Source organism: Onychomys torridus, chromosome 7 (genome assembly GCF_903995425.1).
Source record: "Onychomys torridus chromosome 7, mOncTor1.1, whole genome shotgun sequence".
In the NCBI taxonomy this organism is placed as follows: Eukaryota; Metazoa; Chordata; class Mammalia; order Rodentia; family Cricetidae; genus Onychomys; species Onychomys torridus.
In genome coordinates this window covers 89,707,766-89,734,205 of record NC_050449.1, presented here as the reverse complement: position 1 = coordinate 89,734,205, position 26,440 = coordinate 89,707,766, and the positions used below count along the sequence as shown (strand labels likewise).

The following is a 26,440-nucleotide window of genomic DNA, read 5'->3' as shown; positions in this document are numbered from 1 at the left end:
CTGAAAATTATGCCTTCAGCATTTCCTTGCACTGTTTGTTAGCACTGGCATCTAGCTTTGCAGGTTTTTATGTGTAGCTGCATGGCTGGTGAAACAGAATGGTCCAGTACAGATTGATTAAGGTAGCTTTTTGCCCCCTTTATTCTTACCTGCACCAGATTGCTCTGGGTTTTCTTCAAGGTCATATTTTTGGACATCAAAGAATGATTGAAGAGGTACAAAGTACTTAAAGATAAGTCATGTGAAAAAGATTTTATCTGACTGTTAACAAAAAAATGCTAACCTTGTCACCTTAGTAGCAAAAAATGCATTAAAAGAGGCAGTTAGCCATAATGCTTGGGGATTTTGCCACACCAGTCAGCACACATCTTCAGTTTCATTTTACATGTTATCCAAATTGACTAAAACATATAATTTAAACATTAAAGTGCAGTTAGAGTCATTTTTTACAGTGTTATAAGTGGCCACACCTAAAAAGTACTTAATATTTTCATTTACTAAACATTTTCCAGTTACAAAGATATTTAATCCAAGTAATCCTGATTGCTTTTGTGTTTTAACTACCCCTTTCCCACTTACACATGACTTGACACTGTTTACTATTGCTATTGAGGTTATCTGTTTTATTGAAATAATCTTGAGTAGCCTTCTGAGTACACCATGACACCTGTTAGTGTGCCAAAATATATTGTTTCTTCTTTCTTTACAGTAATTCTCAATTTTTAATTTGGCAAACACATATTTTTATATGTGACATAAGTATAAAGGAAATGAATTCTGTTTTTATGTGTATTCATATAGGTTAGTGTGAAATTTCTAATGTGTCAATAAATATAATCATTTAGTGTTGTCAATATATCTAGTGAGTAGTATATGCTTACAGAATACATCATTATTTTTGGTTTTTTTGTTTTTAAGAACACATTTTTTCAAGGTATTTTTTTCCTGTTATTTTAATTTCATTATTTAAATGTAAGGTTAGATGTTTTTTTCACTCCTTAAATATAAAGTTTTCCTTACAGTATTCAGCCAAATGCATGGTTGGACAGCTGCTTTGTATGCTTATTTGTGAACATTTTTCCTGTTTTCTGTTTTGTAGAACACAAGAATTAATACAAAATAATCCAAACTATTCCATAACTATGGATGTGCAGTATTACTGCTAGAGTCAAAAGGTGACAGGTACTATTGTTAGCACTGTGTTCTTTATTAGTTACACAAAGTTCCAGACTTTAATATTCTGTTGGGGCTCTTACTTCTGTTTGGTTGGTTTTTAAATTGCTAGATAATCTGATTATTAAAGAACAGTTAAAAATGTTGGCAACTCTTTTCATGGTAGATAACAGTGGCAGGAAATGGAACATAGAATCCCTTCTAAACTTTTGTTAGACTCTCCTTTGACAAGGTTAGCATTTTTCTTTAAGACAAAATTGATCGTCTTTTTAGGTAAGTATTTAGACTCGGAATCTGCTGAAGATGGTGGGATTGTCAGTACTCTGTACTCTTTCATAATGAAACACAAGGCCCATTCTGATATTCTTCTAACTTGAAAATTTTCAAAAAAAAAAAAAAGATCTCACAGTCACTATTTCTTAAATCCTTCCAGTGGGATTCAGTTTGTACACATGTATCTGATGAGGTCACTGCTTGTTGTTATGATACAGAAAAGCCTGTGTCTATTTTAGGCATTTACTGTACATTTCTCCCGAGAAAAGAGTGAGATCGTGTCATCTCATGCTCCCCATCCGCAGGTCACTTCCTGTAGAAATATGGACTAACTTAAACCTCGTGAGTACTGATCTGAGCATCCCTTGCAGCCTCTAGTATAAGAAACACACCCTGGGATTTTATAATAGCTGTGGAGTAGTAGAAGGTGGGACATGGATTTGTGTGCATTGTTGAGTATTTCATAAAGATGTAACTCTGGTCCCTTTGTTATCCTTCTAGAAGGAAGCATGGGGTCTTCAGCTTGGCCATAATGGTCTTGACCTCCACAGAATGACAACAGTATATATTAATATATTAGAGAGAGCTACAGTTGGTAATATGCTGTCCTACAGCTGTTACACAGTAATGGTTGTCTTGTCTTTGCTTAGCTAACCTTTACAATTCTAATAAGGTGCTTTCCACTCCAGTCTATTGGTATTTGAATGACTTGATTACTGCCCTTTGTTGAAAAGACTGGTGTCTCTGCTTCTGAGAAGTGCAGGCTATAGTGAGTGAGGTCTTAACTGTTTTAGTGTAATTTTACATTTTAAAATAGTTGATGCTTTTCTCTTAGGTTTGTATATGTTTTGTATTTTCAGAATTTAATTGAAATGTACTGAAATGAAATACTGCAGGTATCACTCACTTAAACATTTTCAGCAAGTATCTGTAGGTGGGATTTGTTTATGTTTTTAATTGACGTATTATCAAGTGGAGTTTTAAAGTTTTCTGATAAAACACTGACACTACTAACTAAATGCCTGTATTGGCACTTTGCTTTAGCTGATTCTGGAACAATGCAGATTATAATAAGTGGATTCTTCACTGTACTCTTCAGTAGATTTTAATGTTTTACTGGGTGTTCTGAATACATTAGCCTTTTATCAAAATGTAACAAAACTAAAATGAAAAATAAAAAGTGATAGGCAATTTCTAAACTTCAGGATCACCTTGCCCAATAGCTGTGTGTGCTTGTTGTAAATGTAGGAAGATGACATGTTTAGTTGTGGCTAACCACAAACTGCCTTCCCGCATAATTTTGCTAATGGTAAAATTTTGTTTTATTCCATTTGTTTCATTTCTTGGGTTGATAGGTTATATTTTTCCAGATTTAATTAGTCTAATAATGTCTATTTGCTACTTAAACTATTTTTTGGTTAAGAGAAAGTAATACTGTGAAACTCAAGAACCAGTCAGCATTTTTTTTTAAAGGACCAATAGCTTAAAAACCTGTAGCTAATGCCTAGCTTCTTTATCCAAGCCAGTAGTAATTTGTTGATTGGCTGGTTGTCTATCCTGAAAATTGGTGCCCATTACTAGAAGAGGTAAGCCAGAACAACCACAGTGAGCATAGCTTCCAGAAATACCAAGTACACGCTAACATTCTCTCACTGACCTGAATCTTTATTTGGCCTCTTACAGATTGTATCTGGAAATGCATTTTAGTTAAGTGAAAAATACCAATTGTTTGCTTTCTGGCGTAGTTTATTAACAGAGACTTTTAAAGTTACCATTGGAGTCTTAAAAGTTTTGTATTCTGAGTAATATTTTAAAATATTTTTATATGTATTGTTCCTATCTTAAAGTGAGGGATTTTGTGACTTGGAAAGAGATTAAGGGCAGAAACTTGAATTAAAAGTTTTATTTCAAACTTTAAATTGGTGGTAATCTTTTCAAGAAAAAGTTAAATGAAAATTTTTAATTGGATAGCTTTATTTTTAGCTTAAGAGAAGGATTTCTACTTTATGCCTCTTAAGTTTTATAAGAAGTCAGGGTTTTTTTCTAGAAATAATTAAAATTGTTGTGAATAATGAATAATTGTGGATTTATGCTACTCCCCATCTTTTCACTTAGAAACTTTCACTTAGAAATTCTTACTCTTGCTGTGGACACATAGCTACTATAAATGCTTAGGAGATAGATTCTTGTTTAACTAGGAAGAATGGGCTTAGGGATGTGGCTTTGTAGTTGGATCACTTGGCTAGCAGCTGTGAGACCCTGATTCAGGCCCCAGCAACAAAGAGTCACTTAGTTGGTGTTTTACTTGTATTGATGTCTGATAATACATAATTTTAATATGTTGAGCTTAACTTTCTCATTTAGAAAAATGGGGTTCAAAGGAAGAAAATAACAGTGTAAGTTCATTCTCAGATTAAGCATGTGAGGCAAACATTTCAACTAGTCTGATAGTCATGTTTTTCTTTCACCAAGAATATATTCATGAGAAGAACCCCTTATTTAAAAGATGTTCCAGGGGCTGGAGAGATGGCTCAGAGGTTAAGAGCACTGGTTGCTCCTCTAGAGGTCATGAGTTCAATTCCCAGCAACCACATGGTGGCTCACAACCATCCATAATGAGATCTGGTGCCCTCTTCTGACCTGCAGGTGTATATGCAGACAGAACACTGTATATATAATAAATAAAATAAATCTTTTTTTAAAAAAGTCTTTAAAATAAATAAGATGTTCCTTGGCAATCTGATCCACATTTATTATGTTATTACCACCTAATGCTGCCATAGTGATTGGCCTCATTCCTCTTTATGTATGTGGTATTAAAAGCACTTAAGAAAAGCAAACCATGTACTAGTCACAAAATTATTAAAAAGTTAATAAACCATATTTCATTTTTCGTGCTAAGTAGGTTTAATTGGGGCACCCTCTGTGTGTCAGGTGGCTATCTCTACAGTGTTAGAGCATAAAGTAAAATGTGAGTAAGTTAATGATCTTATATTACAGAAGGGAAAGAGCACTGTGGAACCAAATTTGGCTTTGTAAACAGTTCGGTAAAATTATTTCACTTATATAGCATCTCCAGAAGCCAAGGAAAGTTTATGATTGAGTCTAAAGCTTTTAAAGTAGTATTAAATTCGTCACAGCACTTGTGTCCATAGTAAGTGTGATGAGCATAGTGTATCTCTAAACACAGCCTGCTTGACTTGATAATATGTGGTGGGAAGTATCAAAATAACTAAGTCCTTTATTTCTGTGTTAGTGTCCAGTTGAGTAAATGTCTTTTTGTGAAATTTATATTTATTTACTGATCCTAAATGTAAAAGGAAAATAAATACCATCCCTGTTTTGTGTAGATGAAACATCTTTATAAATTCCTGTCATTAAGATTGCACTTTCTATGTTGTTTTTTTAAAAGTAGGAAGACACCAAGTAAAAAATAATGTATGGTCCCAGAAACATACTGCTCCAGAGACCCTAATTTACTGTCTGACTCTGACACCGTGGGGACTGCTGCTCTGCGGTAGTAGTTACGAGGTAGACTTGAATGACAGGAAAGGAGGGCTGCCTTCTACCCTACTGACTTTCTTCACTGTCTGTAAAAGTGAGAGGAAAATTCCAGTTTGTAACTTTTTGGACTTTAGAGTTTTTATTTGTTTAACTGGATGACAAGTAGATCCCACCTATTAACCCTAGCAGAAACCTTACCTCTGTGCTAATACTTATTAAAAAAAAAAAAAAAAAAAACTGGGCCAAACAAATCTTTTCTGGCCCACAGACCTAAGTATTAGCAAGTAGTGCCATTTGTGTAGGATTCCATTTGAATGTAGTGTGGCAGGTGATGTGACTCGCCCCCAGGCGGCTATTTTAGAATGCATGCTTTTTAGCTCTTGAATACACAAAATTTCTATTTGTGAACTCGGTTTACAGGGTGGAGAGCACCCTGTTTTCATGTAAGTTAGGGTAACACAAGGTGAGATAAGACTATTCCTGAAAGACTCTTCTAGGAAGGGCAGAATTGAGAAGTTAGGTAGATGAACAGGTGTTCAAAGTGTAAAGCTTGCTTCAGTTAATAGTTTAAACGTTTGTAGACATTGTCATTACTGTAATGTATGTAAAATGTAAAGATCCTTAGTGTGAACAGTGTTGTTCCTTTCTACTGACATTTATTTTAAATATATTTGTTTAGGTTTTACTGCAATCACTGCAACAAACCCCATTTGGCTTATAAAGACTCGGCTACAGCTTGATGCAAGGTACGTTTTTTATTTGGTTGGTTAGTTTGGTTTGGTTCGGAGACAGGGTCTTAGTGTAGCCCAGGAGGAGCAGGGGCTGCGCCCTTCTTGCCTCAGCCTCCCAATTTCTTGTACTTACATGTGAGTCCCCATACCCAGCTGAAGGTATATATTTATTCTTGAAAATGAAATCGGCTAACACAGATTTAACTGATTTTTTTTTTATATCAATTTGTATCAGTGATGCCTCACGGCTAGGTTGCCTTAACTCATTTTATCCTATTTATACATAAAAATGGGATGGCATTATGACATTTCCACACATACACATGATGTATATCTATCGTATTCACCCCCATTACTCTCCTGCCCCATTTTCATGATCCCCGTCTCAACTAGCCCCATCTCTGCTTTTGTCTTTTGTGTGTATGCAACTGTGAATTTCTTTAGGATTATTTACAGGAGCCCTGAGTAAGAGTTTATTTGCAAGAGGGTAGGCCCCTTAAAATAGCTACACCACTGAAGAAATTCTCTCCCCATCAACCTTCATCTGCATCTAAATCTTCAGAGAATAGTAGCATCCCGTGAACCCCCTTCCTATCCCCCAAGAGTCTTGTGGAGATCCTGTGCAGGTCATTCACAACTGCCACACCACAGTCATATCATGACTAGAAATCGGTGTTCCACACCTTTCTCTCTCCTCTGGCTCTTACATTCTTTCCACCCCTTCTTCTAACAGTGTTTGCTGAGCTTTGGAGGGGTTATGTCTCGTTTATAGCTGAGCATTCAGCAGTCATTTATTGGTATTTTGACCAGTCTTGTAGTCACTGCTCACCATTACAAAAAGAAGCTGACATCAGCATTTTTCTATGGACATGAGCATAGTTATTAGAAGGCAGTTTGACAGGCATATCATGTCCACTTAGCAAAACAGAAGTCGCTTCCCCACTTAGCCATGGAGTTTTGACCAGTTTTCAGAATCAGACGAGATTGGGCGTGTTCAGGGTGGTATGGCCGTAGACCAGTTTTCAGAATCAAATGTGAATCTTTCCTATGCAGAAAGCCTCACATTCAGTCAGAAAGCAGATTGAGTATCCCCTAAAATTGACTTGCCAGTATTGCACCAGTAGGTTCAACTTGCCTAGCCAATCAATATTGTTGCACACAGGGTCTACAGCTGAGTAAGATCTGGGTGACACATCTTACCTGGCATCCTGAATAGCACTTTCTGGTGCTGTGAGGGCTATCTGCTGAGTATTTATTGTTGCTTTTGTTTCATTTTGAAGCGTGGATCTCCCATCACAAGCAAAAAGTTATATAACAGTTGATAATGAGACAATCTAAAGAAAACTGCATGTATGTTAGAGTTTCTGTGCTTTTTATTGTAGGATAATCGGTTGACCAAGCCAGAGAAGTGTTACTCTACCTACCTGTATGAGTTATAAGGGCCTCCCAACAGCTAAATAAGCTACATGGTAGCTAGTCTAAAGTGAAGACCATTGCTCAAATCCAGGGACCTATATATAAAAGACCCTGAACTAGGGGGTAGCATTCCTATGATGTATTCCAGTATTTTTACGAGGTTATATACATATGAAAGACTAGATTCTGTACTTCTATGTGGCACTAAAGGAGATTGTGTTGGGAAAGATACTGAGTAAGCACCTTGTAACTTAAGGGACTGAATCATCGTTTACCAAGCTACTAGCAAGGACACCACATAGGATGTCAGGCTTCCGTTTATCTGGTAACTTCAGGTGGACCTGGGTGAAACTAAAAAGAAACTCAGTCGTACTCCTTAGTGAGGCAGCGCCATGATTAACACCTCCCTCAATTGGTTCTTATTTGTTCTCTTTTGATTTTATTGGGGGCTTTTTGGTTTTTTCTTGTTGTTGTTTGGTTAGGTTTGGGGGGTTTTTTGTTTTTTTTTGTTTTTTTTTTTAGAACGGAGTCTGTATTATGTAGCATTGGCTGGCCTAGAACTCACAAAGATCTACCAGCCTCTGCCTCCCAGAGTGTTGGAACTAAACGTGTGCGCCACCATGCCCAGCCCTCATGGTTTGTGTGTTAGTAAATGCAAAGGAATTTGAGCGTCACTAGGACTGGGGTAATCACAGTGTAAGGGGTTTGGGGGTTTTGGGGTACTTTGAGTCTTCCTTGAGTCAACACTTGAGCACGGAGTTCTACCTCCTGGATCCCATTGAGGAGCGCGGGAGGCTGATGAGTCAGTGTAGTGGGTGGTGTGTTTGGTAAGATAATTACATGATATCCATGTTAATAGGACAAATTTAGTAGAAAAGATGAGAAATCTAATAAATGTATACTTTGAAATTCTTAATGAGTTGACAAAAGACCATTGTTTAGTAGAGTGTCAGATTAAATATATATATATGTATGTGTGTGTGTGTGTGTGTGTATGTATGCATACAGTCAACTTTGATAAAAATCTTCCAGTACTTAATGTCAGTAACGTTTTCCCTCTTTTCCTTTCAGGAACCGTGGGGAAAAGCGAATGGGTGCGTTTGAATGTATTCGTAAAGTCTATCAGACAGATGGACTAAGGGGATTTTATAGAGGCATGTCTGCCTCCTATGCCGGCATATCCGAGACAGTTATCCATTTTGTTATATATGAAAGTATAAAGCAAAAACTCCTGGAATGTAAGACTGCTTCTATGATGGAAAGTGAGGAAGAGTCTGTGAAAGAAGCATCAGATTTTGTGAGAATGATGTTAGCTGCTGCCACCTCAAAAACCTGTGCCACAACCATAGCATATCCACATGGTAAGGGAGTAGCCTGGGTGATAAAAGCACATGCTCTTTGGAGCATGCAAAATTTGACTTGAATGACATACAACAAAATGCTATTCTTGCCGGGTGGTGGTGGCAGCGGCGCACGCCTGTAATCCCAGCACTCAGGAGGCAGAGGCAGGCAGATCTTTGTGAGTTCGAGGCTAGTCTGCTCTACAGAGCGAGATTCAGGAAAGGTGCAAAGCTATACAGAGAAACCCTGTCTCGAAAAAAAAAAAAAAAAATGCTATTCTTAATAGTGTTAGGTATGCCATCATTTTCAAATTAGAAACAAGAAGAAATGTAAAAATTAAGTAATTTGCCCAAGGGTACATCAGAAATGGATTCAAATTTAAAGTCTATAAATTGCAAGGACCCAAGCAATTTTATTTTATGTTGGCACATTAAGCATGCCTGCCAAAAAAATTTCTATATTCGTCCTTCCTATATTTATGAATATTATTTATTCATCATGCTGTATATACACCCTTTTATCTGTTTGTGCAACAGGTACTTTATATGATCTGGGCTGTATTAGTTTGGTGTTTTCTGTAGTCTGGTTAGTAAGCTATACATTAAACAGATCAGGTATGGGTTCAGTATGATGAGAGTGGAAAGGTAAGAATAATGTTTCAGTAAAATGATTTTTCTTTTTTTCCCTAAACAGAAGTTGTAAGAACAAGACTACGTGAAGAAGGAACAAAATACAGATCTTTTTTTCAGACACTGTCTTTAATTGTTCAAGAAGAAGGTTATGGGTCTCTTTACCGTGGTCTAACAACTCATCTGGTGAGACAAATTCCAAACACAGCCATTATGATGGCCACCTATGAATTGGTGGTCTACCTACTCAATGGATAGCAGCATGGGCTGCCATGCCACAGCGCAGGAAGACCAAAAGATGACAGTGGACCATGGAATCTTGAAGCCAGCACGGTGGACCGGAGACAGTAGTTTGGGAAGATCCAACTACTATGGCTGAGTGGAAGTTTGGTTGTAGGAAGTAAAATACTACACTACATTAGTCTTTCAGTGAGGAAACCCTGGGCCACCTGTAAGAGAATGCTTTAAAAAGCATTCCTTTTCCAAAATTGCCATTTTCTCTACCATTGTTTACCAGCTATGGTTTTGTTTTGGTTTTTTATTGATTTATGACGTTCAGAATGTAGTGTTAATTCCATGAGCATTCTTTCAGGCTTCTAAACAAAGTCATCTCGAAGTATGTATCCAAAGATAGTAGTGATGATTACAAATGTCCAACTTGACATCTTCTGTAATACTGTAAATACCATTTCCCTGAGAGGGCTCTGCCTGGTACAATGTTTTAAGTTATTTGGCATCAATAGTCAGTGTATTTTGACAGCCAGTGAAATATTATCTAAATCCTATATGTATTTTCATCATTAAAATGTTTTGGTTACAGCTAGCATTATTGTGAACTTAACATCAAATATGTGTGGTTAATATTGGGACTCTAAATAAGCTAGTGGTCGCTGACTCAGTGACTTAAAGTATATCGTCATGCCTTCTCCAGTTAACATAATGCACGAATAGAGCCATAATGTGATTATCACATTCTCATACCCACCTATTTACTTTAAAAGTAGAAAAGTTAATGACGAGTCTGTTCTACTTACTGTCACAGTAAGAATTTTAACCTTTAAATTATTTCCACATCTGTATAGATTATTCTTGGATGGTTGAGAAAATGGTAATTTTGCACTTTTGCCCTTTATAGGTTCCTTGAAGTGATACTAATATTTAGGACAATATAAATATTACAGAGAGAGGTCCTCAGCTACGCGATGCAGCAAATCTTTGTTGGCAAAGAGTCTGTCACTGAGTGTGCTGCACTGGACAAATTTACTCTGACATAGTTTCCTGAATGCTCTATCATAAAGTCAGGCTAATTTTAGTTCAGTGTGTTAACAGAATATAGTTTTTAAATTTTGCTATTGAGTCAGCGACACCTTTGAACACTTAATTGTATTCTATATGGCCATTATGAAGGTGTTTGCTGTAATACTGTAGATTTCCCAATGGATGTTGCTATACTGGTATATAAAACTTCCACAGTTGAACTCCACTGTGCTACTCATCAGTGTACCTTAACTTTCCATTGTGTGCAATGGCTTTCTCTTCAGAATGACTGTGTGAATGCACTTTGTGGCCTTTTAAGGGGGTAAGAGTTAGGAGAGAATTCATGTTCATTTTTTTGACATTGTTATGTGTATTAGGCAGAAGCAGTATTCATAATATTTTTCTGGATTTTTAGATATGTTTTGGAGATCTTACAGTATTTTAAGTGTGCTGTGTACTGTGTAATGCCACAATACTATGGAAAAAGCCACATGCCATTGAAAGCTTTCTCTGCTGTCACAAATGAAGTTTAATGCCCTCTTAAATTTCTCACCTTGACTTCTTTGTAATCAATAACTGGATGTTTTTGAGGTGCTCAACTGGAATTTACAATATTCCAATATATTTGGAGACCAAAGGCAAGTTCAGATTGTTACCTTTGGAATTATTGCAGCTTTGACATTTATTACACGGAACATACCAAAAATAAATCCTCACCTGGGGGTTTAACTTAAATCTGTAGAGAAGGTCTCAGACTAGAGCGATTGCCTCTTCAGGTGCCATTGATACTGCCTAATACAGTGCCATTTGCTCTGTGAAGATCCATAACTCTTAAGTTGTGTTGAATGTAGGACATGTTCTCCTGTGTTACAGAGATCTCCGATGGTGAAGACTGACAATAAAACCAGCAGCTAAGGAACAGTGTGTGTAGTTGGAGCAAATCCATAATAAGTGTCCTTCAGGGATGAACATGTATTACTCTGTACTTTGCAGAAATGTAACATTAACCTCTAGTGCGTTGTGCCCAGCTTTCAAAGTGTTGGTGTGTGTCCTGCAGGAAAGGGTGGGAGTTAGAGTCTTAGTAGTTGACTTGGAAAGCAGTCCTTGGAAAGGAGCAGTGAGGTCTGTTTTGTTTTTCCCCTGAGTACTGTCTCCGTAGTTTACTTTATGACAAATAATTTAAAAAAAAAAAAAAAAAAAAAAAATATGTGTTACATATAGTTTGTCTTTAAGTATTTCTTTGAAGATCTTCTTAAACCAATTGTAATGTTTAAAAAGCTGTGCATACTCAGAGCATTGGGTTTTTAAAAACAGTTTTCAGATACTCTTCTTAAAATGTCTTAGAGAGCTAGTGTGGACCTTGTTGTATACTTTTGTTATGGTCTTCTCAGAAAATTGAACTTAGTCAAGCGGAGCCATAGCTACTAAAAAGAAGCAGACCTCACAGCAGGAACTCTACTGCTGTGGCTCAAAGGCTTGAACTGTGGCTGTTGCAGTTGTTGAATTGCTGAGCTGTGGTGGGATCCCATACAGTGCTTTAAACTTGCAGGGAGTGATCTACCACTTCTGTCTTTGTTTTGTGATAGGGTCTCTTGTTGTTCAAGATGACCTTGAATCCCGGATTCTCCGACCTCTGCCTACTAAGTGCTGGCATTACAGACCTGCCTTCATGCTCACCAAATCTGTCCCAATTCTCATATGATTCTGTAGAACCAGCCTGACTCACTAGAGCGGGCTCAAGCCAGCTTGTAATTCTGAAACCGTGGCAGCATCATTAGGTCATTTAGCCCAGCCTTTTGTCTCCTAACCTGGATGTCTCCTTGTTAGGATGAGCACAATTTGGGGTGTTCAAAAGAATAAATGTTCATTTATTAAAGTGGCTTTCTAAAGTCACCAGGAAATAGTGGTTTCAGTCTGAAGCTCTTAAGTGGTAGGGAATCAATCTCCCCTTCTCTAAGGACTTCGTTCACTCCTCTCGGTTTACATGCTCTTCTGTCCAAACTGCTAGTGTTATAGGGACCCCTGTAGGGCTGACACATAGCTCCTTTATCCTCATTGATCATGACTTTTAACATTCCTAAGAAGATAGGTAGATCTGATTTAAATGGGACAGAATTTTATCATCTGAAATGAAGTGTGCTTTCTGCCCCCTCACATACCTTCTCTTCCCTAACTTTGTGTCTCCTTAATTGAACCTTGATTTTTATGATACCCATTTTAGAAACTAAAAAGTCTAATTCTGCTCAGTTATGTTGAACTTTTTGAATGTACCCCAGTGGATGTGAATTAAATTATACTGATCACTCATAGTTCAGTCAGCTTTAAAAGAGCTGATGAGTTTTGCCCTTTCATAGGAGTGTTGCTATTGTTGCAATTTTGTACACGGCTGCAGATGATGTGCATTTATTCTGTATTTATGTTAACTAGCTGACTTGTACTTGAATTAAAATTCAGAAAATTAAAATACTTTTGAAAATGTGGTTTTTAAAATATCCATCTTCATACTTTGTTATGGTAAAGATACAATCATTGTACTGTGTGTAAAACAGATTGCTTTGCTCTCTGAGTTAGGCATTAGGCTCATCTATTCATACAGTGAGCTGCCTACCTGTAGACCTGATGGGTACCAAAAGGTCAGGTAGTATAACTCCTTCATAGCTTGATAAAAAATACCTGTTCTTGTATGGTCCTACGAGTCTTTTGATGCTTAAGTCCAGTAATTTTCATGTATCAAAACATCCAATTTAGAGAACATTGAACAAGTCAAGTCTGATTAGATTGTTAAATTGATGCACTTTGTCTGGGTTGTAACATTTTTGTATCAACTTTTTTGTTCTAATTGTAGATTTCAGGAAAGTTAATATTTTTTAACCCACAGGGCTTGTAGAATAACCAAGTGAATCCATAAATAGTAGGTGATGTAGGTAAAATAGATGTTAATGGGGAAGCAAGATGGCTAAGCAGGTGGAGTTACTTGCTGCCAAGTCTGCCCTGGGTTAGGTCCTTGAGATTCACATGGTGGGACACAGAAAACCAATCCTTGCAAGTTGTCTTCTGACTTCCCCATGCACACCATGGCACTCGCTCTCACACATACACACATAATAATAGTTGTTGTTTTTAACTGAGTTGTGCACCTAGTGCCTACCCACTTTACAATTGTAATATTGTCCCTGAGTCCCCGTCAACAACAAACATGGCACGGTTTTCCATGCGCGGAAGCCAGGTCAAATTGGTCCTGCTCCATGGCTAGTGGTATTCTTCACACTAAAGGTGCACTGACAAAATAATGGTTGAGATTGGTGGATTTAGTTCCTGTCTCATGAGGAGAGGTTGGAGTGTGGGTGTATGTGTCTTACTAAACATCAAAAGAGCTGTGGCAGGGAAAAGAATGAATTTATGCTTTCTCAGCCTCAGTGTCACGTTTGTACAACTTGTAAAACTCATTTTCATTGTGCAGTTCTTTCCTGTCCTTTGTTAACTTAATGGAATTGTTTTCTTTATTGCCTCAAATATGTTATTTGTATGTAGGAGGCTGCTGGGTTTTATGTTAATTCTATATCCAGTCATTTTGCTGAGTGACGTCTTCATCAGATATGAGAGTTTTCTGGTGGTGTCTCAGAGTCTCTTGTGTAGAATCATCCACAAGTGCAGGTGCTTGCACTTGAACCTCTTCCATTTGCTCTGCTTATCCTGGGCTTTAGTCTAAGACTTCTTATGCAATTGAATAAGAGAATGGAAAATGGATGCCTTTGCATTACATTAACAAAATACAAGTTTGTTGTGTATCCTTCATGATGGTGAGATAGGTTCCCTCTGTTCTGAGTGTCTTTAGGACTTTTAACATGAAGGGGATGACATATATTGATAAATGTACATTTAGCCATCTCTGCATGCCTGGACTGAGTAAACCCAGCTTGATAATTGTGAATGATCTTTTTAAATGGATTCTTGAATTCTGTTTGCAAGAATGTACATTGTGTCTATGTTCATCAGAGAATGGATCTGAAATTTTCATTTGTGACTTTTTTTTTTTTTGGTCTGTGTTTGGTATCATGTTAATAGTAGCATCATAGAAAAGTTTGATAATGCTTCTTCCTGTTCTGTCTTGTAGGATATTTGGAGAAACACTGGTTTTAGTTCTTGGAAAGTCTGATAAAACTCACCAGTGAATCCATCTGGACCTTAAATTCATCTTCATGGTATTTTTGTAGGTCATGCATCTATATTCATCCATTTCTAACAGCATTTCCAGTTCAATGGAATGTAAGTGTTTAAGTTCAGACCTGCTGACGTTATTAATCTCATCAGTATCTCCTGTAATGGCCCCCTTTTCATTTCTGTTTTGTGATTCCTATTTCTTCAGGTCTGGCTAAGGCTTTAACAACTCCATTTAGCTGTTCAAATCATTAAGTAATTCATTTGAGATGTCTCTGTTTTTTTCCCAACTCAAATGCTCCTCCCTCTGAAAGATTTTATTTTTTCCCATGACTGCATTTGTCTACCGCATGTCTTAGACTTTTCATTTCTAATGTCTTAGTGCATAGTTTAATCTTTTTCTTCCCTTTTCTTTCAAGATTAGTTCAATGTAGGGATTTTCATATCTAATTTGTTAAATGGAATTCCTGAATATTAATTGAGTTAGAAAATTAAAACATTTACAGATTTTTTACTTTAGTCATTGTGGTCAAAGGCATGTCTGGCATTTTCTTTTTCCACAGAAATAAAAACGATATTAAGAGGAATCATTCTTGCTTATTTCTTTTTTCAGTTTATTTTTTTATTCATTTTACATACCAACCACAGTTCCCCCTCCCTCCCCTCCTCCTGCCCCCTGCCCCATGTCTCTAATTTCTTACTGTAGGAACCAATAAACTGTTCTCTTAGGACCACCTTCATTGTTTTCCATGGTTTTAAGGATGTTGTGTTTTCATATTCATTCTTTCTCTAGGAATTTTTTTAAATTTCCTTCTTGATTTCAGTTATTCATCATCCAATGTGGTGGTGTTTAGTTGTCTTAAGTTGGTACATGACTGACAGTTTCTCTTTTTTTTAACTACATTTTACTTACTTTGAGTGTGCACAACAACCAAGGAGGAGAGAGACTGAAGCACAGTGGGACGGTAACCCCATTCCTGCCTGCACCCATTTGTTTGCCCTAGTCAGTGGGAGTCTGCCAGAGTGGCGACTGTGTGGACTTCTGCAGTTCAGGTGGTCCCATGGATCCCAAACTCCCCTTGTAACCAAATGTGAATTGTCCTGTGGGGCCGTAGAACTCAGCCAAGGTCATGTGGATTGAGGTGGGACCTTACCTGGTGAATGTCAAGATATCTCTGTAAATATGCTCTTAAGAATAAAAATGTCAGCCTGGAGAGATGGTTCAGTAGTTAAAAGCACTGGCTACCCTTGTATAAAGGACCTGGGTTCAATTCCCATCCATGTACATGATATCTTTAGAACATAACTCCAGTTCTAGGGGTTCTAGTGCTCCCTTCTTGCCTCCAGACAGCAGACACATATATAGTACGCACATACATGCAAGCAACCATGCACACACAAAATCATCAAAAGGAATAAAAACATACAGAAGTAAAAGGTTGAATATAACAGCACTATCTTGATAGAACAAAAGTCAGTATATAGATGTTATAAGCAACACTTAAGCAATTTGATCTAGTCAACATTTATAGAATACTCTAGAAAACAATGAACATCTTTTAAATGAGTATAGTATATTCACCAAGGGAGTCATAGGATGTCTTAAATTTTTTTAAAAAAAAATCACTTTAGGAAGGAATAAAGATAGCTAGAATAGCCTCCCCAGTACATGAAATTAAACATCATACTTCTAAGTAACACAGGTATCAAAGAAGAGGTCATGAGATCTGTTAGGAAACAATTTTGAAGTAAACAATAGTAAAAACATCAATTTTCAGAAAAGAATATGCCCAAAGAGTAAGAAGCACTTAAAACTGTTGCATTAAGGGAGAGACACAGAATTGATGTAAGCTGCTACCTTAAGCTAGAAAAAGATTAAATAATTCCTAAATAGAAGAAAGGTGATAGGAACGTCGTCAATTAAATAGAAGATGAACTGTAACATCAACAGCTACATTTTTAAAATATCAGTGAAACTGCTAAAAAGAGCATATACACACCAGATGAAATATGATGTGGTAGCCATCACCGGACATGCAGAAAGAACCACATCATCTTTGATCTAATGTGTGCATAGGCCACTTCGGTGTCTCATGTATGGGCCTTCACTAGACCATGGCAATGACCTTTAAGGCCAGAAGCTGAGGTACATTGCATGGTACAAGGGTTCTGTGGTCACAGGCCCATCTCCCACACTTCTTCCCTGTAATGTGGCCCCCAGTTTGACATGGAGACCACATCTTAGTTCTCAAATGGTGGTGCTGGTGAGGCAAGCAGAAAAATCAAACACATGGAATTCAAGTCTGAATCAGTTATTCCTGAACTTTCTCAAATGCAAGACCATGTAATTGGTTTCCTGGTCTCAAGAAATGGTACCATGCTTGGCACTTAGCTTCAGCCTCCATTAAAGGAAGACTGCCACTGGGTGGCAGCAACAGCTGCATCAGACCTGGCAGGCAGGCCCATACTGTTGGACCCGAGGATCCTTCCATCTGTGTGGGGGTGAATACTTTGCTACAGTACCTGTTTGGAGCACTAGGGTAGGAGTTAAAGTTTTTCAGACTCATCACTGCCAGATGACCTTATCTAGGATCCTGTTCCTATGAAATCACAGCTCTGATCCTGGACATACTAGACCTATCTGGTTAGGCATTTAGTCTTAGAAGTTGGTTCGTTTCATGTTGCTGCTGCTACTCTCTGGTTTTCATCTTTGTTTTCAGCTGCCTGCTAATCACTGCAGCCTCGGCTAGAGCAGTTGGAGAGCTTAGTCCACGTATTTGTGCCTTTTGAGTGTATCCTATGTACCCATTTAGTGTGCTTGTCGCCACAGTTTTGACAATGAATAAAAAAATGATTTGCCTGGGCTAGAGACATGGCTCAGTAGTTAACACTGACTGCCCTTCTAGGAGACCCATGTTCAATTCCCAACACCCACATGGTAGCTCACACCTGTCTGTAACTTCAGTTCCAGGGTTTCTGACACCCTCAGACAGACATGCAGGCAAAACACCAATGAACATAAAATAAATGTTATTAAACAAAATGTGTATCTCAACATTACTCATTTCTTGTTGCCCTTCTTTATATTATTTTGCCTGGAATGAGACCATCATGCCTTAAGCCAACCAGCCAGTGACAAGGCAGTCACAACATACACTATGGGACTGAGCAGAAAGACTAAGAAATCTGGGTGCCAGACAGCACAATGGAGCTATCACAGCACTCCATAAACAACCCACTTCTGAAAATAAAGCCTGCTTAAGTCACTAGATTTTTGGATTGCTTTTGCAAAATGAAAAAGCAAAGTGCTAGTTGTATGATCGTGGAAATGTTAAAATTGCGAATTATAAAGATCACCGAAACTATTAATACTTGCACATACAAGCATCCTTGAAGGTTTTAATCATGTTTTACCAGCCACACAAGGACCAGATCATTCCAAATACACACATTTTCCCAGGGTGTAGGAGACAAGGCCATCCTTTGGATTAGTAGATCTTGATATGAAAGTGGTGAGAAAATGGTAGATCTCACTCGTGGACTTGGAGCAAACTCAAGTGACTCCTGGCTTTTAAAAGGTCTTTTTGGTTCCTTTTGAAAGAGGATCTCTGTAACTCGGTCTGGCCGGGAACTATTTATATAGACCAGGCTGGTCTCCAACTTAGAGCCACCTGCCTCTGCTGAATGGTAGGATTACAAATCTGATCTACCATGCCTCGCATTCATGACATTAAAAAAAAGTATTATGTATGTGTGCCCATGTATGCATGCATATACCTGCAGAAGTCAGAGGAGGGTGTCAGATCCCCTGCACACTTAAAACACTGAACCAATTGTCAACTCTATTCCTGGCATTTTTGTAAAAAGATGGCAAGTCTTGACAAAATGGGCTTAATCCCAAGAATTCCAGGTTCATTTATTGTTAAATTTGCCACATCTGGCCGGGCGGTAGTGGTACATGCCTTTGATTCCAGCACTCAGGAGGCAGAGGGATCTCTGTGAGTTCAAGGCCAGGCTGTCTATTGAGAGTGAGTTCCAGGGCAGCCAAGGCTACACAAAGAAACCCTGTCCCGAAAAACCAAATAAATAAATAAATAAATAGATAGATAAATATCGCATCTGAAGCTTAGTGAAGAAAAAGCATATGATCCTCATGGAAAAGCATTCAGCAAAACCTGGTGTTTGCTCACAATTACTTATCAAAGTAGAGATAGGAGACAATTTTCCTTGATTTAAAAATATTTTCCCAGCATTAAGGGGATGGATCTCTGAGCCTCACTGACTAGCCAGTATAGCCTAGTCACCAAACCCAGTGAGAGACCCTGTCTCAAAAAACAAGGTGTTCATTGAAGGACACCTGAGGTTGACCTCTGACCTCCACAAACACTTAGGCATAAGAGTGCATGCCCCCATGAACACATGAAAATCCAAAATAACCAGGAGAACAGAAGGCCTAAGTAGCCTGGATGCTTGTCAAGTGAACAGAGGCAAGTGATGTTGCAATTACAAAGGTTGGGATAATTAGAGACCATACGGCTTGAAAGCGGATCTAGAGGAAACTGGGGCTGAAGGCGGCACCAAGAACAGACACGCATGCTTAAAACAGAATCCTGACTGAAGACGGGTGTGGTGTGGAGGCCTGCTGTCCCAGCACTTGGAAGGCTTGGGCAGGAGATTGAGAGGTTGAAGCCAGCCTGGACTACGTAACAAAGCACTTAAAAGGAGAAAAGAAAAAACAAGAAAATGTATTTGGGTCATAAATGGCATGACAAATAAAAACTCAATGGACCATCCAACAAAATGGTAATGGCTCAATAGTTATCCATGTGAAAAGATAGCAAACTGTACATTCATCTTCAGTTGGTACACATGTCCTAGAATCCTTCCCAGGTGGATTAGACCTAACTAGGGCAGGCTAACCTTTTACAAGTGTAAGAAATCATAGAACAGTCCGTGTAGCCTGGTGGAAGAAAGGCTTTTCTGAGCACAATATTTAAGTGCACAGCAGACAGGAAATGACTGGTAAATTAGTCTCCATTAAACTTCAGAACTCCTTTTCCTCAAAGTATTTCACAAAAAGGAAAATCTAATCCAAAGCCTGGAAATATTTGCAATACATATAACTGTCAAGGGATAGAATCAGAATACATAAAAACTTCTATGAATCAGTCAGCTAAAGCAACCCAATAAAAATCTGGACAAAAGTCCTAAGGCATTTTACAGGAGAATCAAACCATAATAAATGGGAGGGGGGTCATCTTAGTGGTAATTATGAAACAGCAAGTTAAATTGCAATGAAATGTGATTTTTAAATCTTCCAGAAATGCACAAATTAATAAATCAGACAGTATGAAGTGGATGGGGGACAAAGGAATTCTTAGGTGCTGCAGTTGTCTACAGTGAGGCTGTGTCAACACTAGAAAAAATATGTGTTGTACAGTTGATGCTAATAGCATAGAAGCTGGCCAGTTCGCTCCTAGACACAGACCCCAGAGAAAACATAGCTCAGATGTTCCAGGAGTCACACAAGAATGTTCATAGCAGCCGGGTTGCCATAGCAAAACAGTGAAAACACTCTCTGTGTCCAAGAATAGGAGAATGGAGAAATTCACATGAGGGAAAATGAATGGACTCCAAGACGAGGCTGACTCAGTCCAGGACCTGATTTTGAATAAGAAAACTAAATCATATCAGTAAACGGAAAAGTAAGCCACAGATGAAAGATCAAACCCACAAAATGCAACAATGTATTTAGGCAAGCAAGGTTCCTGTCAGTATGGTACGAAACCCAAGAGAATGATAAACAACAAATTCTTGATATAGTAACCTTAGGCAGGAGAGAATGTATTTTTCTATCACCACATAACTAACTACCCCCAGACTTCACTTAGATATTAGGTAATAAGATAGTCACTTATTATCACTTAGTTTCTAGAGACCCGGAAGCCTGGGTCCCCCATCTCAAGGACTCTTCTGAGCGGCATGATATCTGCTGGGGCTGGAAGGCAGTTGTGGAAGGATCTGCTTCCACACCCTCCTGTAAGAACAGCCAAGCCTTGTCCGCCTTTGCTGGACTGAGGGTTCTGGATCTGTAGTAGTTTGTCCTTGACTTCCTGAGCTCAAGGAAGCTCTAAACCCCCAAACACTTTACCATGATGCCCATAAAAGGAACAACTTGGTGTGGCATTTCTGGAAGCCGGTCTCTCCAGTGACTCTTCTTTCCTCACCTGCTGGTCACACCCTACCCATCTCCTGGGCTGGTTGGCTCACAGAGCTCCAAGCGGACAGGGCTTTGTCCTTATTTACATCCGGGCACCTGACAGGAGACCCAGCACATGAACAGATAAAGCAGTGTGAAAGGATGCAGGCGTTTGTGGCGAAACGTGGTTTCCATGAAAAAAGGATTAAAGAGCTGTAAAGTTCCCAATGAGGTGGGGTTATAAATAAGAATGGTTGATGGGGGACGCGGCGGGGGATGGGGGTGGGGTGTCACTTTTAAGAGCTTTTGAATTTCACATAACAGGTTGTATATTTGTGGTTGCTTAAAATAATTCATCATTATTGGGAGACATTTCCTTTTTCCAATGAGACTTTTCATCTTGAAAAAATTTAAACCTACAAAAGTTGCTTAATATATGTCCTTCAATTATTAACTCATTTGTTAACATCTTTATACATTTACTCTGCGTGTGTGTGCACAAACACAGCACACACATGTGTTAGGCAAGAGTCCATGAAGATATCCACATCCTAACCTCAGGACATGTTGTGTATAAGGCAAGGAGGGATTAAAGCTGCTAATCAGCAGACCTTAAACTGAGAGACTATCCTGGGCTAATAAGGCAAGCCCAGTTCAATCTTAAGTATCTTTGTAATTGGGAAGAAGGAAGGGAAAGAGAGGGTGAGAAATATTCAGCCAGCTCTTACTGGTTCTTAAGATGAGGGAGGCCATGAGCCAAAGAATTCAGGCAAATTCTGGAAGCTGAAGGCAAAAAAAAAAAAAAAAAAAAAAAAAAAAAAAAAAAAAAAGCACACAGATTTTTTCTGCTGGAGTTTCCAGAAAGGAATGCAGCCTAGTGGGGCCCATCTCAGACCTCTGGCTTTCATGACTTTGAGACAGTAAGTCTGAGTTCCATAAAGCCACTAGATTAGTAGTAGTAGTGTGTGTGTGTGTGTGTGTGTGTGTGTGTGTGTGTTAGTCAGTTTTCTTTTGCAGTGAGACACAGTACCTGAGAAAAATCACTTTATATGGAGCAAGGTTTATTTTGGTTCATGGTTTTGGAGGCTTTGGTCAATGGTCGGTTGGTTCCATGGCTTTTGTGCCAATGGCAAGACAGAGTATCTGGGCAAGGGCACATGGGTAAGAAAGCTGCTCAGTGCGCGGCAACTGGAATCACAAGAGGGGCCAGCTTCCTAGTGTAGCATGAATCTTAGAGTCTTATTAATAAAGCCAAACTCAAGCCGGGTATTGGGGTGAACGCTGGAAGATCAGAGAAGCAGAACAAGCCACAGCTACCTCACCTGGCCAACTTCTTAGCCGAGCCTGTTTCCTCAGACTGGAAGCCTCTGAGTCCCTATTCAAATGGGTCTCAGATGAACTGCTGCTCCAAAGCCCAAAAGCTTAACCAGCCAAATGCTGCTAGTTTCTGGTCCTCATGCCTTATATTTCTTTCTGCTTTCTGCCATCACTCCCTGGGACTAAAGGCTCACTTCTTGGGATTAAAGTCATGTGTCACCATGCTTGGCTGTATCCTTGAACAGATGGATCTCTGCCTCTGGAATGCTAGGATTAAAGGTGTGTGCTACCACTGCCTATCCTCTGTTTAATATTGTGGCTGTTCTGTCTCTGACCCCAGATAAGTTTATTAGAGTACACAATATTTCAGGGAACACAATACCACCACAATCCTAGCATCCCTCTACAAGGACACACCCTAATCTTGGTTGTCATCTTGACATACCTGAAAAAGGAATCTCTATTAAGGAATTGTCTCCATTAGATTGGCCTGTGGGCTTGTCTGTGGGGCATTTTCTTGATGGCAAATTGATGGAGGGGGACTCAGATCTCCATGGGCAGTCCTACCCCTGTTGTAGAATATTATTTTCAGATGTGTTACATTTGTTTATGCTATGGAACATTTGTTTAATGATGCAAAGATGTGTTGCATTCTTTTATGTTGCATTTGTTTAACTCTGTGAAGCTGTGTTACTTTGCTTGGTCTAATGAAGAGCTGAATGGCCAAGAGCCGAATGGCCAATAGCTAGACAGGAGAAAGGATAAGTGGGACTGGGAGGTAGAGAGAATAAATAGAAGAAGAAAAATCAAGAAAGGAGATCAAGGAATGAGAAAAGGAGACAAGGATGCCATCCAGCCAGCCACATAGTCAGACATGGAATAAGAAGGAAATATATACAGAAATAGATAAAGGTAAAAGCCCAGAGGCAAAAGATAATTTAAGAAAAGCTGGCTAGAAACAAGCCAAACTTAGGCCATGCATTTATAAGTAAGAATAAGCCTCTGTATGTGATTTATTTGGGAGCTGGGTGGTAGGCCCCCAAAGGAGCGAAGAGCCAAAACAGGAAAAGAGTAAAAAACAACAACACACCCCTGAGCAGGTAGTCCCAAATTAGGTAAACAAGCTAAGTGAGCAAGCCAGGGGAAGTGAGCCAGTAAACAGTGCGTTAGGTCTCAAACCTGGGACAAATGGCTAAGGTGCCTATTTAACATATGACAGCAGCCCTGGCCACCAGGTTCTCCCAGCATCCCTCAACCCCACCTGCTACAGGGCCCTCCTGCCTGGCATACCCTGCCTTACCCTAAACTTCTCCAGTCCAGGGCTGAGCCGCCCTTCCCCCAGCTGCTCTTCCGTATGTAATTCAACCATTTGGTTCCCTGGCCTTTCCGTCTACTCTTTGGGCCTCTTGGCTGCTGGACCTGGATCCTCTCTTTCCCCTCTTCTCTCCCCCTTCTCCTCACATAACACACAGCCCAGTCGGAACATGTCCACTCTGGACTGGCCCAGATGTCCCCGCCTTTAGCTATGCTCTCCCACGTATTTAGAATAAACGTCTCCCCTAACGTTCCCAGGAGCAGTCACGTACTTCGTTTCTTTTTTCCTTTCACAGCGCCCCTCCACGCTCAGCGCCCCTCCACGCTCAGCGCCCCTCCACGCTCAGCGCCCCTCCACGCTCAGCGCCCCTCCACGCTCAGCGCCCCTCCACGCTCAGCGCCCCTCCACGCTCAGCGCCCCTCCACGCTCAGCGCCCCTCCACGCTCAGCGCCCCTCCACGCTCAGCGCCCCTCCACGCTCAGCGCCCCTCCACGCTCAGCGCCCCTCCACGCTCAGCGCCCCTCCACGCTCAGCGCCCCTCCACGCTCAGCGCCCCTCCACGCTCAGCGCCCCTCCACGCTCAGCGCCCCTCCACGCTCAGCGCTCCAGTTCCTGCTCTAACTTCCCTGACAATGGACTACACCCTGTAAACTAAGTAAGTCCCTTTCTCCCCAAGTTGCCCAGGTCAGAGTGGTTTCTTTCAGCAACAGAAAAGTGTCTAGGACTTCCCCAGTGACCTAACTTCCCACTGCCACCCAATAGCACTAAGGCTGGGAACCCAAACCCTTAACACATGGGCCCTAGGGAGTCCCTCAAGAGCCCAACTACAGCATTTGTCCAAGTAACTACACAGTGGGCAGGTCATATGTGTATTCTTACTCAGATTTTTTTCCTTCTAAGTTTCTTCTTTTGTTTCACTTTTGATCATTTCACAGGGATCAGCACATTGTTTTATATAATCACAATGTAATGGTTCAGTTCAGGAAAACTGGTATCAGGCAGTACAGCAGCTATCAGTGTTGAGCACACACTCAATTGTGCCTGTCCAGTTCACAATCTCATGTACTGATGGCATCTCTTTGAGACACTGATATTTCCTAGTGCGCAGGCTAATTGTTGCAGAGGATGACCCACACTTACAGTCTGTCTTATTGTGTTACAGGAACAGTACTATGTTGTTACTGTGGGAGTTACAGGGTGTTTTTTTTTTATTTTAAATTTTGTTTATTATTGTCACATCTGTCTCTGCATGCATATGATGTGTGCATGAACATGTGTTCCATGACATGCATGCATGAAGATCAAATGACTTTCATTTCTTTCTCTCCACTGTGGGTCCCAAGAATCAAGCTCACGTTGTCAGGCTTGCAGAGTAAAGGCTTTTGTCCTCTAAGCCATCTCAGTGGCCCTATTGTAAGGTATTTAAAGAGCTGGTCATTCCTGAAGCAATCAGAAAATAATTACCAGTACATCTCAGCTTCTGAATTTAGTGAATGATTCAGAGAAGGGCTTTAAGAACTGAACTGAGTAGGCACCACCCACTCTCAGTCTCTAGGGGGTGCCAGCGCCTGCTGTGGGGCGTGGAGCCACTGTCTGGTCTCTACATTGTTCCTGCCCTCTGCAGAGCAGTCACCAGGAGCCTGCAGAACCTGGGGACAGCAGAGTGCACAGAGGAGTGCCCCTAAAGTATAGAAAACGCTCCAGATACCAGGAGTCTGATAAGCGGTACTCACTGAAACACAAAGGGAATAAGAAATTATTTTATAGCCTAGTGTAGTAAAGGCCAATTAAATGTAGTTTGAATACATGTATTTACCACTGGGCATTTACCCAGTAGTAACATTCTATTTAGGCCAGGTGTGGTGGCTCATGCCTGGAAACCCAGGACTTGAGAGGGATTGCCAGAAGTTTGAGGGTAGCCTGGCCTGGGGGACATAGTGAGTTTCAAATTGGCCTGTGCTGCAGTGTGAGACCCTGAGCCATAAAACAAATCCGTGAGCAAAACCCCACACTATTAGTACTGTTGAGTATATCCAAATTTTGTGTGGCATATTAATTAGTTTATGATTGACTATTGTAATTTAGCTACAATGAGACTGTAGTGTTGGAAATAGCAGCCAAGTATTCCCAGATTTCCCATCTCCCAGAAAAGGGGGCTACAAAATATTGACATTGTATCTTTAGCAGCAATTTAATTCTTATCTAATTGCAACTCAGACAAGTGCCCTCTTCATCTCCTGCTAAGCCCCTTTCTCTTTCCTGGGATGGGATTTTACACCGACTTGAGCAGCATTAGCACAATACTTTGCCATGTCACTCAGGAAACCAAGGATTTAAAGTAATATTGTGTTTATTGGTGCAATTTCCTCTTCATTCCCTGGGAGTTTCAGTTGAAAGCAGGTGGGACAAAGGAGAAGAACCCAGGCCTTCAGTAGCCATTCCAGTCCCTCCCTTATCCGTAACTCACTGAGACTGTTCACAGCATGGGGAAGTATGGGAGGCCATCTTCAGCTTTCTTGTGTATTCCTTTGTATTCAGCAAGTGTCTGCTGAGTTAGACACGTCCTGGAAGAGCTAGCTGGCGTCTGGAACTTCCTTCCACAGCTCTATATGCATATGCTGGAAGACCACTAAACTATGCTCACACCATATCCTGAAGAGAGCTGGCTCTGGCCAGCAAGCTCGTGTAGAAAGGCCTTGAGGAAGAGTCTAGATTTACACTGTGCTCCTGGAGTTCCATATTTGGGAAATGAGACAGATACCAAGGACAAGAAGTCTGGCCTATGGCTCCCCACAAACTACTATATTCAATAAGGCAGTGCACACTATGGCCCATGTGAAATGAGGAAGGGGATAAAGGCATTCAAACAACCAAGGACCCACTGGTATCTTAGATCACGTGGTTTTCCAGTTCCAACAGGTCTTCAGACCCAGAGTCTGTCACCTACTCTGGGAACTTGAGTAAGTTATTTTCTTTTTTCCCCGACTATAAGACTAGATGATGGGGGTTGGGGATTTAGCTCAGTGCTAGAGCACTTGCCTGGCAAGTGCAAGTCCCCGGGTTCGATCCTCAGCTCCAAAAAAAAAAAAGAAAGGGGGAAAAAAAGGAAAAAAAAGACTAGATGATG

The 26,440-nt window shown here is 39.9% G+C and overlaps 1 protein-coding gene across 1 annotated transcript in view; it reads left to right on the top strand.

Moving 5' to 3' along the window:
- Window positions 1-12,816, top strand: part of Slc25a36 (solute carrier family 25 member 36) — a 31,656-nt gene extending 18,840 nt beyond the window's left edge. The window contains exons 5-7 of the mRNA XM_036192244.1: window positions 5,630-5,696; window positions 8,169-8,458; window positions 9,132-12,816. Of these exons, the coding sequence (XP_036048137.1) occupies window positions 5,630-5,696; window positions 8,169-8,458; window positions 9,132-9,325 (551 nt within the window). The 3' untranslated portion in view covers window positions 9,326-12,816. The remainder of the gene's footprint in view (window positions 1-5,629; window positions 5,697-8,168; window positions 8,459-9,131) is intronic.
- The last annotated feature ends 13,624 nt before the right edge of the window (window positions 12,817-26,440 follow it).